This window comes from Eupeodes corollae, chromosome 3 (genome assembly GCF_945859685.1).
Source record: "Eupeodes corollae chromosome 3, idEupCoro1.1, whole genome shotgun sequence".
NCBI lineage: Eukaryota > Metazoa > Arthropoda > Insecta > Diptera > Syrphidae > Eupeodes > Eupeodes corollae.
Window position 1 is genome coordinate 20,971,953 of NC_079149.1, and position 22,376 is coordinate 20,994,328.

The 22,376-nt window shown below is 29.6% G+C and overlaps 1 protein-coding gene across 16 annotated transcripts in view; it reads left to right on the forward strand.

Moving 5' to 3' along the window:
* LOC129952848 (sorbin and SH3 domain-containing protein 1) overlaps positions 1–22,376 on the forward strand; it is a 360,372-nt gene that overhangs the window by 185,004 nt on the left and 152,992 nt on the right. For 12 of the 16 annotated variants that reach the window (XM_056065716.1, XM_056065715.1, XM_056065719.1 and 9 more), the window contains one exon: positions 2,510–2,818. The exons of 2 other annotated variants lie outside the window; for them this stretch is intronic. In XM_056065716.1, the coding sequence (XP_055921691.1) occupies positions 2,510–2,818 (309 nt within the window). Of the gene's footprint in view, positions 1–2,509; positions 2,819–9,029; positions 9,235–9,543; positions 9,598–22,376 lie in introns of those variants that run through there. 2 more of the 16 variants (XM_056065717.1, XM_056065718.1) reach the window with 1 other exon arrangement.

The window sequence follows — 22,376 nt, forward strand, 5'->3', positions numbered from 1 at the left end:
AAAAAGGTCTAGCTTCACATTGTAAATGATGCACTTTGCAAACAAGATTACAAATCATAAATAATACGCAATATATTCTTTACCCAAAAATATGGTTTTATTATATTTTTGACTAAATGGACTACACTCCAATATTTTGTGACCGGTTTTCTTAACCGAGTTTAACAAAAACAGGAAGATTTGTATGATCTTTAAAAAGACTTTACTGTTTGCACTTTAAAACGTACAAAAGCTTTGAAACGGAAAGTTAAAGTAGCTGTCCGTGATGGAATACGACACACTTAGGCCAGCTTAATGGCCAATGTTATACCGCATAAATCTTGAGGCTTTCTTCTAAACTCAATAAAAAAAACAGTTTGAGTAACTTACAAAACGTAAAAGACTAATTTTGTTGATATGACTGAGGTCGTTTATATCGCTGTAGAATAATTCTCCTATGTAAGTTTTTGAGCTAGAGCAGGAAGGGAAGAATTCTTCCTAATCCATATAGCTCCTGCAAAAATTCTTTGGGAATACGTCTAGCTGTTCTATGTTTAACCAACATGAGCCTATGAATGATCTTATTTCACATCAAAAGTGAGGAACATTTACTTAGAGTATTTACAAAAAGAAAAGTTTAAACTTAAATGGGCCTAATATACTCAAACCTAATGCGAGTAAACTCCTCAAGCATTGAGACTAGTCAGCTCAAACTTGGTGTTTTATTTTTTCAAAAAATTGGTGTTGGAAACAGTACAAATATTGTGTATCTTATGAGGGGGGGGGGGGTTAGACGAATTTATTGTGTTATGTGCGAGGAAACTGTATTTTTGAAGTAATTTGCAAAAAAACGGCATTCGAAAACCCATTCACCTTCACCTATCAAATTGTCTCCTCCTTACTTTTAGAGTGTTAAGAACGTATAAATGAAACTCTCCACTAAAATTCAGCTATGTCGGAATTTTCCTACAGTATTAAAAATTTAAGTGTCTCAAAACTTTCAAAGATTTAAAATGTTTAGTAAAATTTGTTCTTATTGACTTTCCATAGGAAGTTATTGTAATAGGTCCGATTTGTCACATTGAAAAATTTGGACATTTCTTGACGTTTCAAGGTCCCTAGATTCCAAATAAAAGATTATTAGAGAGATACATTTTGTTATAAAGATAACAATGCAGAAAGGACTCTCAAAAAATTGAGTGGGTGGTTTTTTTTTAAAAAGAAGTTGAAAATTTTGGTTAACCCAAAATAACTCACGGACCAATAACAGCGACTTGAATTACATTTCAAATATCGTGATACCAAACTTGTATATTTTTGAAAACAAAATCCAATTAACGGTTTGTTTTTATAAATCAAAATAATTGAAAAAAAATATTTGTCAAATTAAATATTGTATGACCAAAAAATAATTTTATCTCCAAATTAATCTTGTGCCACGGAAAATAACGTTTTTGACATCTGGTAAAATTTTGAGAAATATTTAAATTGACAGTTTATTTTACAAAAAATTCAAAATTAAAAAAAAAAACAATACTAAAAGTTGGTAGAAATTGATTTTCGACTCAAATATCTTTTCAAAAATTAAAAATATTGGCTTCAATATTATTTCATCTCCCAGAAAATACTTTTTTCGACATTCAGAAAATTTTTGTATAAAAGTCCAACAGTTCGCTATTCATAAAAAAATAAAATGTACAAAAAATAGTACGCAAATTTAGTAAAAATTGATGTTTGGTTCTCGATATCTCGTAAACAATAGAAGATATTGACTGCAGATGAATTTCATTCACAATAAAAACTTTTAAGAATTGCTAGTAAAATTGGTAGGCATTGCTTTTCGACTAAAAATCTCGTTAGCAAAAATAAACTTTAAAATCAAAAAAAAAAAAAAAGAATAATTCAATTAACAACTTTTTTAACAAAACACGTAAACCATCGACAACTTTTAATCAAGACAAACCGACAGACGTAATGGGAAGTTATCAGTGTAGGTTGCATTACAGCCTCTTTTAATTTTTGTTTAATAGATATTTGTTTGTATTTATTTTTAAAAGAAACGTTTGTGAATTTAAATTTTCTTTTTAACATCTTTTGCCATCACTGAACTATTTCCCTCGTCAGCTGCTATTTGAAAAATCTCCCAGTTTGCATGAAGATATTAACTCATAAATCCACTGAAACACATTCTCTCTTAAACATTAAGCTTTATTTATTCATTCTTTTTCCATCCGTTTTTCAAATGAGCAAACAAAAATTATAAACAACATTTTTGAACTTGTGTGGCATTTTTATTTTTACTTTGCTATTTTTATTCGTCTAGCCTCTTATTATTCTACATCAGGTGGAAAAATATGTTCAAAGCAAAATTAATGCACGTGATTTGTTTCGTTTAGAAAGGAAACAATAATAAATTTAGGACAAACTAAATTTTTAAATAGAAAATGAAATAATTATGTATTACTCTTTCTCTCTTTTACTCTCATTATCATAACACTAACAAGGTATAAACTAATTATTTTTAATTTAGTTGCACACGTCCGTGATTTAGAACGACAATTGTCACAGCCACAGTCGCAGTCGCACAACAACGGCAAGCGACCTAAGCTTGTCACAATTTTACGCCATAAGAAGCCAGCTGAGTGTAGCGGTGGCGCCACACACCACCAATCCGGTAGCAGCTGCAACAACAACAACAATAACACAAATTCAGCTATTAAGCGCAGGAAACAGACACGCTTTCTACTAACCCCGAATCGTCGAAGTTGGTCGGAGAGCGATCTTCTGCGCGAAATCGATAAAGATCTTGTATTGGCGAAAGGCTTTCTCTATGCAAATGGTATGGGGTCTCATGTACATTTGTTCTGTGTTTGTTTGTTTGTTTGTGTGTGTAGCTATTTTGTATAGATGTATATGTGCTACCCTATTTGTATATATAAATATTGCTGCTTTGCCTATTTGCATAAGTAGATGTTTTTTATATTTGTCCCGCTTTGTTGGCTTTTTCCTGAGTGTCTTTCTATATTAATTTAAAAAGTATGCCAAAAAGTATGCAACACTTTCTCTTATGTTATAGGTACAGTTATAAAGTTTAATAGGTAAGGTAAAATGGGAGAGAAACACTCTTCTTCTAGAAAGCTTTTCTTTACTTTAAGTAAGTAAGTATAATTTTAAGGGTATACATCAGAAAATAGAAGACAGACATTTTTCAAAATATCATAAAGTGATCGTGGGAGTTTTATGATCAGAGATCGTTTTTATGTTGTCATTAATTTATTTTAATCTTTTTTATTTCTTACATCTACCCTTGATCTTTTTTTTGATTTTGTTAAATCAGTGTCAACGATTTTAGGTGATTTTATAAAGGAGATCAACATTATTTGGCATCGAATTGTGTTAAATGAAAATTATTCTCGATGTGATTTGTTGATGGATTGGTTGGTAAAAATTACATTTTTTTTTATAATTTAAGAAAATGAGATAAAATAGAATTATTCCTTAATTAGGTTAATTTAAAAAATGTGTTGGTAATATTTTATTGAAGACGCCGATTTATTCTTATTTTTTTTGTTTAAGTAGTTAAAAAACATTTAAAAAAACTTTTTTAATGATGGTTTCATTAACATGATATCCAATTTATCGCTATCGTAGAGTTTTAAGGCAATAATATATCATTTAAAATATTTAACTTTAAAATTATTATTTTCTAAAATATGGCCATATATAATACTAAATTTCTGATTTATACATTTAAAAGGGAATACATTAATTTTATGAAAAAATATGGAGAGCTATTGGGTCATGAGTGTGGGCCGTTTAAATTGTGAAATTTTATTTAAATCAAGTATGGAGATTTTGAGACCATTGAGCCTTAACTCAAACAAAAAAGCTTCTCACTTTCCATTTACAGCAGTACAATAGTGATGATGAGAAAATGAAAGTTAACAAGAATATCAGATGACCCTTTTTTAATTTTTTTACGTTAAGAGGATTTCTAGGTATAAAGTTTCGAACTTTTATCTTGAAAAAAATCTACTTTAAGCTTGATTATCACAAAATTCTTACACACGATATTCCTAAGACTTCACAATTGGAATGTACTAATAGTCACCTGTCTTTGGATACCACTCTTAGCCATTCAAGCTCATGGCCCAATGCCACATACAATTTTGAACCATAAACAGAATCCTTTCAAATTATGAAAAGCGGCAAGTGGTTTAGAGTTTTTAAGTAGAGGGGCGTAAAATACGTGAAGCAATTTGGTTTTGAGATCAATTTCGCATAAAAAAAGTATGTATGATGTTCTGAAGGAAATTTGGTTAATTTTTTAGTGATTTAAGTTAAGAAAATCATGTGTAAAACAAGGCATTGAGGTTCTCAACACCGAACGTTTATAACCTAACGACATAGTGACACAGTGACAAACAAATCGCAAATATTTGTGTGTACGCGTAAATATAGAAATGAAGGTAACCCACAATTAAAGGATTCAGGCACTTATTTTCTTCGGATAAGACAATATCTTTGTTGACTACTTTTATCTTCTACATGTTGGGACCAAATTCAACCATCTTTTCACTGTAGGCATAACTGATTTTGAGGCTAATAGCTTATGAATTTCTGGCACAAATAATTGTACAGTATCGAACCTATTAGCGATTAAAAATGATCAGAAAAGGATCCGCTTTTTAATCTTGATATTAACGTTTAGATTTTGTGAAGGTCTTGCTTTTTCAGATGAAATTTGAATGATTTAAGAAAAGTAGTCAATGATTTTTAGTTGGAAAATTTATTATCAATATATTTAGTAATATGAAACGTATATTCCATATTCTTCACGTAAAAAGAAACGATATAAAAGCGACGCACATATGCGTTGTCTTCATAGGGGTTATCAAAATTTTCTGCAATGCCACCAAGATTCTGGAAGTAAAGAATCTGAAAGTAAAAAAAAAAGAAAATTTTTGAAAATTTAAAAGATGTCTGAAGTTCTACAAAAAAAAGTGTTTTTATGACGAAATTCGGTTTTATTGCGCTTAAAATAGTCGTAATCTTAATTCTAAATCGTCAATTTTCATCCAATCCAAAAAATCCTCCGACATCGAAAGTGTAAAATCTTATTTTAAGAGCAAAGCGTTAGAAGATTTTATTGAGGTAGATGTGGCATTTAACTACTGACAGAATTGCCTTTAACAAATCAAAATAAACAAAGTTATGTGAAATGTTTCCTAACCTTACTCAAAACTCGAAAGTTTGCATGTATAAAAGTCTAAAATGTTTTTAAACTTTGAAGTTGGGAAATGTTTTCTTTTGATTTTGCTCAAACAAAATAATTGTGTACATTTACCATATTAATTTTTTAATTGTGACATAAAATAACTACATGGCAAGTATTGCATTCGTAAAAAGTTTCGAACTTCAAAATTTTAATCAAACATGACATTTCGATTGTAGATAAGTCGAAAAAATAGTTCCAGCGATTTTGACCAGCTATCTCTCTGTAAGCGCCCAAAAATTGCGTCGATTGACTTATAATTTTAAAATTATGGTTTGAATTCGATTCACGTTAGGATTTTTTTAAATGTTTTTTCTTAAACTTAAATTAACATTTTGATCGAAAATTCGAATTTTCTCAAACTCATAGAATAAAAATAATTTATTTGTATTGCTCCAGAAGGTTACCAACCATAGAACCGTTATTAACTTCACTTAGGAAGTTATTTTAATGTCGAAATAAAAGATTTTTAGAAAGGTTTCTGTGCGTGCGTGCGTGTGTACGTACTTTCGTTCGTCCATACGTTCGCGACGTTTTTTTCTTCCTCCATAGCTCAAGAATCAGAAGAGATATCGATTTCAAATACATTTTCTTAAACAGATAATAAGGCAGAAAGATGCAGAAAGGGCTCTCAAGAAAATTACGTGGGTGTTTTTTTTTACCATAACAGTTTAAAAAAAAGGTGAACATTTTGGTTAACCCTAAATATCAAAGAAAAATATCCATTTAACTTTTTTTTTTATAAATCAAAAAAGTAATAAAAAAAATTTGTCACCTCCAAAATTTTACGACTAAAATATTATTTCATCTCCAAAACAATTTTGTGCAACAAAAAATAATGTTTTTGACATCTGATAAAATTTTGGAGAAAAATCGAATTGACAGCTTTTTTTACACAAAATAAAACTCTTAACAAAAAACAATACTAATACTTGGTAAAAATTTACTTTCAACTCAAATAGCTTTTCAAAAATTAAAAATATTGGCTTAAAACTTATTTTATTTCACAAAAAATATTGTTTTCGATATTCAGTAATTTTTATGTAAAAATCCAACAGTCCGTTTTTTCATAAAAAATAAAATCTACGAAAAATAGAACGCAAATTTGGTAAAAATTGATACGAGTATATATAGACAAACTTTTAAGCAAGACAAATCGACGGACGGGATGGGAATTTATCTGTGTGTCGCATCCCAGCCTTTTTTTCTTTATTTAAGATTTCTCAAGAACTAACCAACCGCTATGAATAATTCTGTTCTTCACAAGCTCTTATTAAAAAAAAAATATTAAATACTTTTTTCGAAATTTGATATCTTCAAAAAGGGTCATTATTTTTCTATAGAAATTAATTTTAAGTCACTGCAAACTAAAAATAATTTTAACTCAATTACAAAATTGTATATTTTTTTTTGCAAACCGCTCTAACGATCTTTACAAAAAATCTGAAAGGTTAAGTCTTTTTTTTAACTATTTTAAGGGTGTTTAAATGTTTGAAGGTACATTTTTAAGTCTTAAATCAAGGTACTATTTTTAAACAGACCTGTAGTTGAACTTGAAACAATGGCTCCATTATTGACTCTTAAGCATTAACTTCAATGCAGAAACCTAGGCAAGTCACATTTTTAGGCCAAATCAAATTTACAAGGGTTACTCTTGGAAAACTTATTGATTGCTTGTTAGAATCAGGGTTTTTTGATGGCAAAATTAAATTGTAAAGGCTATGACAGAATAATATACTTCTTATTATACGTTTGGGTGACCACCCATTTTGTTCGTAATAGACCAAGAAATTGTTTGTTAGTATCCGTGGCCTTTTCCAGCTACATTTTTGTATCCTAGTTCTTTATATATTTATATTTTAAATACAATATATTTAATATATTTAATATTTAAATAGAATATAGGGCTTATATAGGGTTAAAAAAGGCCACAAGGCTGTAGTACGAAGAAACATATTTAATGAAATATATTTGGCTTTATGAAACATGTATACAGTATTTATTCACATTAAAATACGGAAATATAAGCGAATTATGCCCTGACTTTTTACTCACCTTGGCCATGTTTCCAGAAGATGGTGGAAAAAAACATTCCTCATCAAAAAATGTTGTATACCTTAAGATATTTTCGTACCTGTGAGTTTTAAAAATCGAAAAATTGACTTTGACGTGTCTTTATGAAAAACAGTCAGTTTTATTGCCTACTTCTAAAAATTGGTGGTATTTTTTTCATGCAATCAAAAATTTCCAATGTCATCCAAAAGTGAATAAATTCAAAAACATTCAATAGTATACATTTCATGTCTATCGAAAAATGATGTTTCACAGTATCAGCTAATTTGGAAAATCTCAATTCACGAAAAACGCTTTGTGAAATTAACTTTAATTCATATGGGACACATTGCTTTTTAGAAAGCTGTAATTCAAAAAGTATGTGAGATACGGCCTTGAAATGTTCAAACCTCTTTTATAAAAGTGTACTATCCAAAAGATAAACAAATATTATTTCTTGCAAGTTGCACTCTTAAGAAATTAACAATTGAAAATAATAATATAAAAAATAGGGCCTGGTAACTTACAACTTTCAACTATACCTGTGTGCGAGTACTGTTGTCAAGGATGAAGGGGACCTACAGTTTTAAGCTTAATCCGAACGGCTAGTTTGAGAAAGCACTTTTCATGAAAAGACAGTCTAACACACTAACCATCATGCCACGGGTACTACATTAAATTAATTAAAATTAATATTAAAAAAGAAAAATATGATAAATGGTTCGAAATATAAAAAAGACTGTTTTCAAAATTGGATTACATAACAAGGTTTTACAATATTTGATTTTTTCTTACATGAAATTTTGAACATTTGAGTAATTTTTCCTTCTATTTTCAACGAATAAATATTTGTGTACACTTATTCGAGTTTACAAAAACATGTTGTTTTTTTCAAAAGTGAATTCTGATTTTTTTTTATTTTTTGCGTCAAATTAAATTTAAATTAATTGAATTTCATGTAATTATAAATGTACATTGATACGATTCCCTTTTAAATTAAAAGAAATACTTAACGAAATAGTATATGATATTAATAACAGTGAAGTTGGAGGGTTATATCGTTGGTAGTCTCACATGCCCATTTTTCTGTCAGCTCATCACAAAATAATGTTTAAATATAACGAAGTATGTGCAATCGTAAATGTGTTTAAACCAAATTTAAAAACAAAAATACAAAAATTAAGACTCTGTCTTTGATATATTCATTGTACACTGTGGCGTATACTTACTTTTTTCTTCTCACCATTTCTTTATTTTGTTCTTATTCTTGTTTTAACTTAAAGATGTGGTAATATTTTCAAAACCTTCTTCTAATTTGATGTTCAAACCCACAAATTGAAAGCTCATTTAAAAACACAATATTTACTCGAAAAGCCAGGCCAAAAAGTCTCGAAATTCTAAAAAGCATTCTATTCTTTTAAACAAAACTTAAATTCTATGAACATAATTTGTTTTCCACTCTTCCAAAAAAAAGCTTAAATTTTCACTCAAAATCCCCTCGCCCACCCACAAAACACAAACAGCAACACAAAACCCCAAAAAACACTAAAAATTGAGAATATAAAAATTAAACGAAAACTTTTTTTTTCGGTGCTTTAAAATATAGAAAATGTTGCTAGAAGAAAAAAAGAATATTCAAAAATCTCTCACGAGTCAAACAGAATATATAAAATTAAGTTTTACACTTTTTGAAACAAACAACAAAAATCAATTCAGTCTATGTTTTCGTCGTCGGCTTTTGAATTCAGTTGTGTGGTAGCTAAGAGCGGCGCGTTCAACTTGCTCGACATTTCGATTTCCATCACGATCACGAGAATATTTCGAACTTGTTTTCTTATAATTTTTTGCCTACGTAAAACTTAAATCTATTTGAATTTTAATTTTACCTATTTTTCGCGTTTTATACTCGAGAACGGATATGGGACAGGGTTAGTTACAAATTGTGATCGCCGTGTGCCAAGAGAAAAAGACTTTTTTTGTTGTTGTTTTTGTCTTTTTTTAATTCGTTTTTGATTTTGTGTTTTTGAAAAATATATATTCAAAAAAAAGTACCTCCATCAACCTACACTTTTGTGTGGACGATACGTAAAATATATTTCTGTCATTCTGTTCAGCGATAGAGAGCTAAAGTGAAAAAAAGTTAAAAAGTTTTCAGTGCCATTGTGTGTTCGTTTTCATTAAAATCAATATTTTGATTTTTTTAAAGTAAAATTAGAAAATATTTGTTGTTTTTACAGAATCCATTGAAATGTTTGCACCGAAATTTAAAGCTACAGCACCTCCGGGTTCAGGTACTACAAGCTAAATCAACAATATCACCAAATCAATCAATCAACTTTATTTGTTCTTTTTATCATATTCTTTTTTTAATTCATAATTTTTTTCATTTTTACATCGTTATTTTCATAAAGACTGTTTTATAGATGAGAAAGATAGAAAGAGATAGAAAGACAAAAGGAGTCCCAAAAAATTATGTTTATTTAAGAACAGCCGGCTTATTTATAGTCGTTTTTTTCAATACCAAAAACTCAAATTAGCAAGACAACTCGGCAGTAAATAAATTTTTTGATTTTCGAAAATTGGTTCTGTTATTTTTTGTATTTTGTTGTTGTTTCTTAATGTTTCAATCATAACGGAATACAAGTGTTTTGTTTACAAGATGATGGATTTTTTATTAGCAATACGCGCGGAAAACGAATTTATGCGATGTTTAAAAAAATATGGGGGATGCGTATTTTTTTGTTTAAATTGTTGGTTTTGTTTATTTTTGAATTAAGTAATCGGGAGCAATAAAAATAGAATGTCAATGTTTTCAAAAATGTTTTCAATTCAGTAAATGGACAGCGTATTTCATGCGTGCTGTATAGTTTATGTTTAAAATGAGACTTTTTGGCAGTTGGAGATTTATGTTTCTGTTAAATTTTGACACCCCATTTTGGAATGGAGAAAAGTGTGCTTTGAATATGTCTTAATTTTTTCTCAAGGTAACAAAATATTTAACAAAGAGTGACTTTGAAAATATGTCAGTTGGTGTTTCTTGAATTTCAGGGAATTTTTTTTATTTTTGGTCAAAATTCCTAATGTTTCATAAATGAAAAACAGAAACCCACACAAATTTGGAATATTGGTTTTAAGGAAAACAATTAAAATACAAAACGTGACATTCCTCATTTTCTAATTACGATCAAACTGAAAGCGTTCGAAAAGGATTTTTAAGGTGTATGGATGAATTGGTTTTCATTTTTTTAACCCCTCGGGAAAGGGGTCCGATTTCGATTATTACCATGAAATTCTCAGCTGCTTGTTCAGCGAAAACTAATTTTTTTTCGAAACAAATTAGTATAGAAAACTGAAAGTTGTTCATAATGATTCGCTCCACAAAATAGATTAGGATTTAAAATGAGAGCAGTTCACAATCTTAACGGTTAAAGAAAAAACTTCTACACTTGTCAGAACGTTCGAAATTGACCTCAGGGTAAATTAATGACTTTGAAAGAAGCTGTATGGATGGGGAAGAGGAAACAGTTCTTCACCACCTCTGTACAGCCCTGCTTAAGGTCAAAAAAAGGTAGACTAAATAAATAAATTAGGTGGCGAAACAGTCCATTGTGAACTAGGCCCTATTGACTTACAACTCTCAACCATTTATGTGTACGACGAATGTTTTCAGAGATGGAGGGGACCTCTAGTTTTAAGCCAAATCCGGATGGCTAATTTGAAACAGCACTTTTCATGAAAAGAATTACTCTTGCAGGATTTGTCAATTCCTCGCAAGGGTTAGCACAAGTGAAAAAAAAAATAGATGGCACGGACAGGGTTTGAACCCAAGACTTCTGGCATGACGCAAATTTAAGTGATACCTAAGAAATCTAAATGATCTGAATCATATTAACATAATGGGTCTTTCACGTTTTGCAAGAAACTCAAAGTGGTTTCATTGAGCTTAGAAGAAAGTCACAAGATTTATATAGTATCCCATTGGAACATTAAACTAGCTTATTGTGTCCTACTCCATCACGGGCAGTCCCCTTAACCTTTAAGCTACCTAAACTGATGGGCGTTTAAAAAAGTTCGAGTATTAAAGTGGAAATGTTTGAGGGGGAGGGGGGCATTCAACTAAGTAAATTGATAAAAAATATCTTTAAGACAATCAAGCGATGTAAAAGTTTCTATTATAGCTAACTCGCCTTAAAAGCTTATTTTAGGATGTAGTCAAAAAAGACCTTAGCCAAGTTGTTATCAAGTTTTCAATTTAATCAGAAGGAGTCATATAGATTTTTCATCGTCGAAGAAATTCTAGAAACTTAAAAGATCCTTTCAACCACCAAATTAAGATTTTTTTGTCTAATTTTCAGCCTAATTTTTGAATTATCAAAAGTGGTCATACATTTTTTTCATCGTCGTAGAAATCCTAAACACTTAGAAAAACATTGTGAAGTTTTAGTTGACATCTAAGAAACAAAATTTTAAGTGCACTCTAAAAGAGTTTTTTTCTTTAATTTGAATAAGATGAAAAGTTTTTCCAATCCTTATTACTTTAAAAGTGAAGAAACCACCAACAGCTTTTTTTTTAATTTCCAAAGTATAGTAGGATTTTACACGAATAACAAAAACAATATCCGCATTATGAATACTACCGAAAAAAGTTCAAGTAGAATCTTACTACGGACGGGATTTTGACATTTATACGAGTCTCGAATGGATCTTATGTGATTTAGCTCTCAAATGTTGTTAGAATTTATATTGCCTTTGTATCTCGATGGCTGTGTTCGTTGAGTAGTTGTATATTTGGTATCATGTGTTTTCCATTGGGGAAACAAATCAATCTGTTACTGTTGATATTATTAAGGTTCGTTAATGAAAATTTAGCTTGGCTTATTTTGCAAGAGCAAAAAATAGAAAAGACAATAAAGTTTTGCTATGTTTCCACCAAAGTTTTATCTCATTTTGATAAAATAAATTTGTTTGGTATTTCTACCGCACAAGAAGATTTAAAATGGTTAAGTTTGACAGCACTTTCTATAATGCAAATGGTGTTTCGATGTTTCTTACGAAATGGGAGTGAGAAAGTTTGAAAAGTGTTAAACAATGAAGAAGTGAATAGTTCAGCACCATATAAGAATAAGCTACCTACTCCATGTACAATTTTTATTCAATTTGTTTAAAACAAACCTTTTTTTTTTGTACACAAACAACCAAATAAATAGATCATAATGCATTACCTATAAAACCAACTCCTCCACACAGGTTTTTTTTCACAAATTTTAAATCGACTCCGATCCCGATGAAGCTCATTTTAATTCGATTCAGGTACATAAAGAATTTAGGCGTGTTTCGAGATCGCTTCAACACCCCATGTTAATGTAGTAGTCTACGAACAAACCCCCTTCTTGAAGTTCTATTTTATGTCAAATTGTTTGGTGATGAATTAACTTTTTTTATAGAATCTCAATTTCTAGATGTTTTCTTACCACTTCTTCTTGAAAATTGACCATTTTATTAGATTTAGTCAGTTTTTTTCCTGAAGTTTATTCTAATTTTTGATTTTCACAAAACTTTCTTCTATTTGTATTTTTGTTCTGACAGGTCGTCTTTCAGTTGTTCCAATTTTTAAATACAAAAATCTGGCTACTGCACATGCAGATGGACCACACTTAAAAAGCCTTCGAAAGCATGATTTTCAAAAGATGTAGAATTTATAAAAATTGACACAAACTTCTCTAACTTATTGAAACATAGAGCTTGTCTAATTCTTGTGGAGGATTTACACTTTAATAATTTTTGTTTTCAATCCAATTTCAATTGAAATACATTTTTGAGGGCAACGTGTGTAAATCTTTCCTACCTTGAATTTTGCTCTTTTCTTCTGACACTGATGGGCAATCATCACTTCTTACAAACAAATTATAAGTCTAACAAACTCGAGAAGTCCCGATGACTGAAATTACTTACCTCAAACTATTTTTGACAGCAGGAAATCTATATCGCCCACTTGATTTATTCTGACACAAAAACAAATTTTATTTCAGTACTTCTAAAGATGATGATGAGGATGATGATGAAGATCATATCCAAATGTGATCTTTCTATGCAAAAGTGTATACAATGTTTATCTATAGACCTTCTTGTAAAATTTACTTCTACCTATCTCAATAGAAATTACGTCAACTAAATCAAAATAAAAAAAACTTATGTGGATTTCTTTAGATTAGAATTATTTTCCAAATGAATTAATAATACTTTATATCCGTGGCCGGAGAATGCTTTGAATTTTTCCAAAATGATGGATAATATGAAATAGAAACTGGCAAAAAACTACACTCGGAATCATAAAACAAAGTAAATATCTTTTTTGAAATTATAAGTTGTAATTTTTCCCATAAAAATTGTGTAAAAAAAATTGAGATAGAAACTGAAAATATCAAAAACACTTAAATTCGAAAACCTAAATCGATAACCCAATTTCTGTATTTTTATAATCGTGAAAACTAAAAATCACGAGAGACGAAAATACCAATACCTAAGATCTTAGAAATCCGAAAAATCTGAAATCTGGGATTTTAAAGTTCTGGAAAATGAAAATCTTAAGAAACATCCAAACGAAAGACTGGCAAAGTCCTGAAGGTCTATAATCCTGGCAACCAATATTCGATAAAAACCAAATTACGGAAAATCATTATCCTAAAAACACAGGGCAAGAGTTCGATAACAAGATATTATAATGGATTTTTTAGCACAGTTTAAATCAAGCATTTTTTACTATGGGACCATTTTTTTAACTTGTTTTTTTTTCTAAATTTTGAGTTTAAAACAATTTTTTTCAACAACTATCCATAGTTTTGACTTGATTTAAAAACAAGCTAATAGACAAAAGTGTTGGCTTTAAATTTAACATACATATTTTTTAAATTGCCCCTATCGCCTAAACGGGGGGAGATACATAAACCCCCCTGCTCTGATAGTAAAAATGCTTGTTTTTAACTGTTTCATACAAATCCGTCATTAAACTTTTTCCCCTTAATTTCAAGAATTACGAAAGGTCAAATTTACAATTTAAAATTAAAATCAATTTGTTTGTTGTTACTTTGAAAATGTTAAAAGTTTATCCAGTTTTTTGAAATGCTCATGCATTTTAATTTAATTTTGTATGTTCAATCCCAACAAATTATAGAAGACCACTTTACAAAACAAAAATTAGACCTCAATCGATTGATGTGGAGTGTATAATGTACCTCAGAAATCCGTATGGAATAGTTCAAATTCAAATTCGGCCGTGAATTGTGTGATGATTTTAATATTGGAATTTCATTTCCATCCATCCAAAAAGTATTCGAATTCTCTCTGAAAGCAAGTGTGGGTTGTAAAATCTCTTAAAATACAAAAGAAAAACTTTCAAGTTAAGTGCATTTCTGAATGTTGCCTGAGAGCCTGACACAAATCAGAATTCAGAATCATCACTGACACTCATTTCAAAGGAATGCAATAAAAATTACATTCGTCGCTCATTCTCAAACTCACTTAAAGAGAATTTTCAAATTTTTTGAAGGACAGTTCAAAGATAAAGTTCATTCATTGCATTTAAGGCGTGCGAGGGGATGGACGTTTTCGAAATTTCTTCTTCGATATCGGAAATTCGATGAAAATCGAGGGCAATGAAAAGACATACATATATATGAACTGATATCGGTGTCTATGGGAATTGTGTCTAGAAATTCAAGTTACACATAAATTGCAGCAATTTACATACCTCCTTTTTCATTATCTATTTCGAATCGATCTATTTGTCTGGTATAGAAATTAAGTTCTAATTACAGAATATCGCACCCATTGATTGATGAAATCACGACTAAATAATTCAATTTGGCACCTGGCCCGCATCTACATCTTCATTATTATCATCATCAACCTCAGCATCGTCACCATAGCTTCATCCACCTTAAGGATGTTGATTTGTCGCGCTTTGTGTGTTGATAAATAATATAATTTGAACTAAATTCTATATCAATGATTTTGGTGTGAAATGCATTTCAAATATTAATTGAATTATGTATAATTGTGAGGAGAGAAATTTAAATTTAATTTGACAGGTAGTTAAATTTGTATGCGAAGATAATATTATTAACTTACCTAAATTACAATATTCATAAATCGCGTCTTATATAAACAATGTACCTATAGTTCAAATTTGATCGATAACTAAATTTTAATAGAATAATTTCTATTCGATAATTTTAATTGAAAATTTTTTGATTCACAATTTGTTTATTTTTTTTTATTTCTTTTCTTTTGGGAATTAATTTTAAATTTTCAACGATAGAGAATATACGAGTAGAATACCATATTTTATTTCTAATTCTTTTAAATGTTGGTTCTAATACAAATAAATATTTTGCCTATTATTAAACTTTTCCAATAAGCACTGGGATGTAAAATCAAAGTAAGCAGGATTTGAGAAAGTCAATGTTTAAATGTGTTCGATGTTTTTTAAGGACGTGTAGCTTTCAAGAAGAAATAAAACGCACACGACTTTATGTTATGTTATGTTTATGTTATAGAGACAAGGGTTTACGATAATGTTAACAAATGATTTTGAGAAAGTGGCTGCGGCAATCGGCTTGAATAAGTTCAATTTGGACTACGTTTTGCGTAATTGGGTACGTCAATACCCGTGTTTGGTTGGAAAATCTATCAATAGTATACTAGGATTTTACACGAATAACAAAAACAATATCAGCATTATTAATACTACCGATAAAAGTCCAAGTAGAATCTTACTGCGGACGGGGTTTTGACATTTATACGAGTCTCGAATGGATCTTATGTGAGTTCGTTCTCTAATGTTGGTACGATTGATATTGCATTTGTATCTCGATGGCTGTGTTCGTTAAGTACTTGTACATTTGGAATCATGTGTTTGAAATTGGGGAAAACAATTAATATGTAAATATTGATATTTAGTTTTGTTACTGAAAATGGACTCACTGGGCTTATTTTGCAAGAGAAAAGAATAGAAAAGATAATTAAGTTTTGCTATGTTTCCACCAAAGGTTTATCTTAGTTTAGATTAAATAAGTCTTTTTGGTGTTTCCGCCACACTAGAAGATTTAAAAATGATTAAGTTTGACAGCACTTGCTTCGATGAAAATGATTTTTCGAAGTTTTCTATGAAGTGGAGGTGGAATAGTTTGATTCATGTTAAACAATGAAGAACTGAATAGTTTACCACCATATTATAAGAATATGCTACCTGCTCCATGTAATTTTTTTTTTTAATTTGTTTAAAACAAAACTATATTTTTTTTGTATACAAACATGTAATAAACAGACCATAATGCATTTCCTGTAAAACCAACTGTTGCACAGAGGTTTTTCTTCACAAATTTTGACTCGGCTCCGATCCCTGACCGGAATCGAGTCAAATCAAGGTCTTTTCAACTCGATTCAGATATATAAAGAATTGAGGCAAGCTTCAAGGTCGCTTCAACACCACATGTTAATGTAGTAGTCTACAAACCAACCCCCTTCTTGAAATTTGTATTTTATGTCAAATTGTTTGGTGATGAATGAACTTTTTATTATAGAATCTCAATTTCCAGATGTTTTATCACGATTTATTCTTGAAAATTATCCATTTTATTAGTTTTAGTTAGTTTTTTTTTTGCTAAAGTTAATTTTAACTTTTGGTTTTCAAAAAAATATCTTCTATTTGTATTTTTTATCATTATTACTATTATTCTGACAGGGTACTGCCTCTTGCGAGGAATTGACAAATTCTCCAAGAGAATTCTTGTCATGAAAAGTGCTTTCCCAAATTATCCGTTTGGATTCGGCTTAAAAAATGAGGTTACTGTTTTCAACTCATCCTGACAACATTACTTGCTGTTGCGCCACCTCATTTATTTAATTTTAAGGCGCCAATAGTCCTAGACTAATTTATGTAGACAAACGACTTTACTTCACTCCACAAAAAAAAAGTCCAGTGGTGTTAAATCACACGATTTTTAAAATTACACTACAGACTCGCGACGAAGTAAGATAATGCGCTCGCTAAATGTTTCTTCAATTGATGCGTTTCTCGAACAGAACAATTATTTTGGTAATAAATTTGCACAATTTAAAAAAGTTATTTGGGATTAAATTTATTTGTTATAAAATGGCAAACCAAATTGAGCATTAAACAAGTGACAGCCGTCAAATAGAGGAACTCCCAAGAAAAAATTTCGAGATTGAAAACCACCAAACATCTACAAAACACAAGTTTTACAGCTGTGGAAAAGAATGACGTATCACCCCCTTTAGTTACAAATGTTCACTACTTGAATGTCAGGAATTTGTTTTAGAAACTTTTTTTTGTATCTTCATCATATTTATTTGAATAAAATTCACGAATGCGTTTTACAAGCCTACCCATTTATACAAAAAATCTGTTTACAAATACTTCCTGTATTTTTAAATTTAAAAAATGTACCTGCAAAAAAGTTTCTTTTCAAAAACTTAAACGCCATTTAATTTCGTACGTTTCCACCAAAAAATAATCCGAGATTTAAGGCAAATGATTTAAAATAAATCATGAGGTGTTTCCACCAAAGAAAAGGAGATTAATTTGACGTTGTCATAACAACCAATCGTAATTAGTTTTATTTTATTCTTGTACCTATGTATTTATTATTTTTGTATACTTACATTTTATTTCGTTTTTGATTTCTTTCGTTTTCGTTTTTGAATTGTTGTTATTCTCCGAAACAAAAGTTTGTTTAATTTGACACACTAATGTTTCCAAGTAGATTTCAATGAGTTTTATTTAAAATCTTCATTTGAGGAGATTAAAATTTCTATTGTAAATCTGTGAGATTTCAAGGAGATTTGTGACAAATCTAGCTAAATCTCGGTTCAGTGCCCGGTGGAAAAATAGAATAGAAAAATTAAAAAAAAAATCTATTGATCTGTTTTTGATAAATTTCGAATTTTCGCTCAACACGAATCGGCTAAAACCTTAATTTCCAAGATTGAAATCAATTTTTTGAATTATAAAGGAGAGAACAAACAGAATGACGTAATCGGGAACCCACTTTTTTTTGACTTCTCTACCATCGTAGTGTCATGTTTGATTTAAATCTCGAGTTCGAAATTTTTCCCATATATTATTAATGTATGTATGTTCTTAAATTAAAGAATTTGTTTCAAGGGACCAAAACAGTAGTTTTTTTTGGAAAAAGTTTTTTTTTTAGAAATACTAATAATTTAATCAAATAGTTTTTGTAGCGATTTTTTTTTCTGTCCTGTCCTGTCTGTCTGTCCACGCTCCTATAGCCTAAACCATTGAGTCGGTTAAGTTCAAACTTGGTAGTAAAGGATTTCAGCAGATTAACGTTTGGCGTTTTTTTTCTAGTTTGTTAAAATCAAAACTAACAGTGGCCCTCATACAATTTTTTGGTCAAAAATCGAAAATTCGAACTTTCTGAAAAACAAACCAATTGATTTAATTTTCTTTGAAATTTTATTTTTTAACTTGGCTTATTTTAACAAGAAAAAACATATTTTTGTATTGCTCCGGAAAGGTACCGCTCATAGAACCGTTTTTGTGTTCTTTTAATTTTCTAAGCAACTTATGAACGGATTTTTTTACGAGCTCGTATATTGCCTTAACAATATTTGATTATCTAAAGTGCAATGTTTTTTGTTTGGATTTTAAAAAAAAATATTACATTTTTTTCAAAATTCTATATCTCAAAACCATTCAATATTTTTTACGAAATTCAAATGTAGAGCGTATATTTAAAATCACTAAACAACTGCGTACTAAAAATATTGTTAGAACAAAATTGAAAATATGCATGCATGAACATTAAAAATTAAAAGAAACGCTCTAACGATTTTGGAGAAAAAAATGGATTTCAAGGATTTTTTGATATATAAAATGGAAGTTAAATTTTTGAAGACAAACTTATTTTTCAGGTAAAATTTTGAATCTTAAATTTGTGTATTTTGTTAAATTATTTTAACTGTATTAAATGTAACCCCCTCCCATCTCACCAAATCAATTTCCGTACATAAGCCCGGAAGAGCGCAATATTTTGACAAAATTTTAACTACATTCCTATTTTTTATCCAAATTAATGTTTAATGAAGGTTTTTAATCGTACCTTTTCATTCAATTATATTTGTATAACTACTGCTTACGTGTCACTTTAAAACTTAAATCTAAAACGCACAAGAGCCTGACTGTAAACACCACATGGATATCAATTCCTTGTACCTGTTCGTATGTTTCTTTTTTTTAACTTTAAGCCTAGTACGCTGCTGATGCGAAACGAAAATTCCCATACAAAAATGACATGACGAAATCATAAACGAAAAATTTCGCTGTGCTTTTCGTCTTTCAGTACGCTGCTGAACTACGGAATGTGTCCATTTTAGTGGATAGCTGTACTAGATCTCTTCTCCACTCTTTTCGTTCTCAATTTATTTGCCCGGCATATTAATTGCTTGGGAAATTTTGTCATTTAATTTTAATATTTTTGACTTTTATTTATATTTGATTTAAAATAAAATGGATTAGTTTTACATTATATGTTCCAACAATACATTTCCGAATCGTAATCTCAGGATGTTGAAGATGTTTTCGGTGATGTGAAGTGATGAAGACGAGAAGTGAACTCCAACTTCCAAAAAATAAACCGAAGAAAAAAAAAATTGATTTCTCTTCGGATGAAAAAAAGAAACTGAGTGAAGCTATTTGGAAGTTGAAGCATAGGCTTCACAAAAATAATTCAGCAGTTGCAAGCCTCTGGAGTAATATAGATGCAGAAATGAAAAAACCATGTACTAACTGCTCAACGAAATATTAATAAATAGAATTCTTTTTTACTTGCCAATTGTTTAAGACAGCTGACAGAGCTCTCCACCACTATTTTTCCGCCGCGGTTTTCATTTTCATTTGCTCTGCACTTGGAGACCGCCGACTACTAAACTTTAACGAAAAAAAAAAACTGAACGTAATAACTCCATGCTTGCTCAGGAAACTTGTTGAAAAGAAGGAATGTAGTATGTTACTTCTACCTACCAATAACATTGGCTGCTCACGCCAATGAACTATTCCTTATCCGATAAGATCAATCAAATACACAAACCATTTCCCTTAACATAATGTTTTTCGAGTATTTCATGTTTTTATTATAATAAAAAGTGAAGTTTTTTCAACTAATTAAAAATTAATATTCAATAAAATGCACTTTTGCATGGTCTACGGACAATCCCTCCGTATGAGAGCAAAAAACGGAAGACATGCTGATAATTTGTCCAGACTAAATTTCTATTCAATCAAAAACCGGTCTTACGATTTTCAAACAAAAAAAATTAAAAAATGTAGGTGTTTTGACAAATCAAATGGCATTTATATCTTTGAAGACTAACTTATTTTACGAGTATATTTTGTAATCATATATAGGTGGGTACTTTTTAAAACTGACTCTTTGCATACATTAGCAAGTTCGTGCGACCTAGTCGTACATTTTATTTCTAAATACTTTTAATAGGCTTATTCCAAAAACCTGATGTGATGGAAAAATTATAGGTCAACTATTTTTTTGAACACAAAACATTCAGTAATTAGAAATCATAAATGTAATCATTTTGTTCAAAACTCTTTTAATTTCTATTAGTTTCTTCATTAAATCAAATTTGCTTATACAATTTAATTTCATATTACGAAAAAAACAAAAATAATATTTCTATTTTAAATGTGGTTTATCTTAAAAAAATCTCCAATTTAAAAGCCTCCATAATTTGATTACATATTTTATTTATTTAAAATTTAAAAAAATACTTCAGACAAAAAAACTTATTGATTTATGAATATCTTTTAAGTTTTTCACCAATTAAGATGATTGATGCGATCAACTTTAAAATAAATTTCCAAACACATAATCAAGCAAAATTATAGCTTGTCATATCTGGAAAAATATTAAAAACCAACCATAAAATAGAAACAAATTTATTTAAACAAAACAGAAAATAGAAAACAGAAAAAAAAGATAGAAATAAATAAACCGCCAAAGAATGAATTTATTTGTAATATAATTATCTGGACCATCAAGGGAGTATCTATACAACAAAACCCGCCTGACGTAAAATGTGTATTCCAACTTAAAAAACTTATATCTACATCCCATTCAACAAAACTTAGAAAAACAAAAAACAAATATGTATAGTTTCATTTTATTATATTATAAAAAGAAACCCCATCGAAGCCTGGCAGTGAAAATGAAAGAATTTTTTGGCATCAATTCAATTTGTTCAAAGATAATACTCGTACTTTACCGCCTCACCGCCTCCGACGCCTCCATTCTCTGATTCTACACAATATTGACTTGACTTGACTTTTTATACTATGCAAATGTATCTCATAGATCAGCATGACTCATGCGGTGTGTTCTTAAAAACACACCTGTAGATACAAATGTATCTTTAGAGGCAAGAAGATAATCATCATTATTTTTTTTCTTTTTAATTTAATTTATCAACAAAGAATCTACCGAAAACGCGACGCAACGACGACCAATGACGCCCAGCACTGTAGACCGTACTAAAGTAGATAATTGAAAAAGTTCTATTTTTACATTAAATTTATGTTGCGACAGTGCGCTTAAATTTGTCTGTAATTCTTTGACAGTAATTTGCTAAAGAAAAGAAGAAGAAGTTAGTCAAAGGGACTTATTTTAACATTTAGTCTTTATACCTCAGGAGGTTGGGGAATTGATTAAAAAAAAAGGATTATGAAATATATTTTTGAATTATTTAAAAACTTAATTAAAGGGAACATAAACTAAGCTTTAGAGAGAATAAAATAACGAATGGCCTATATTTTTTATTTTTGAAAACTGAACGTCAAAAATTTAAACGAAATTGAGAACTTCAAAAGCCTTCAAACTGAAAATGAAAGAAAGGAGTACTTAAAGGTAGGAATAATGATTTTACCAACTTTTTAGTGTTCTCTGATGGTAGGTTCTAGGAAGTCCCTTAATGTATTCCAAACGTACCTATCTTTATATATGTTTCTTTCAAAATGAAA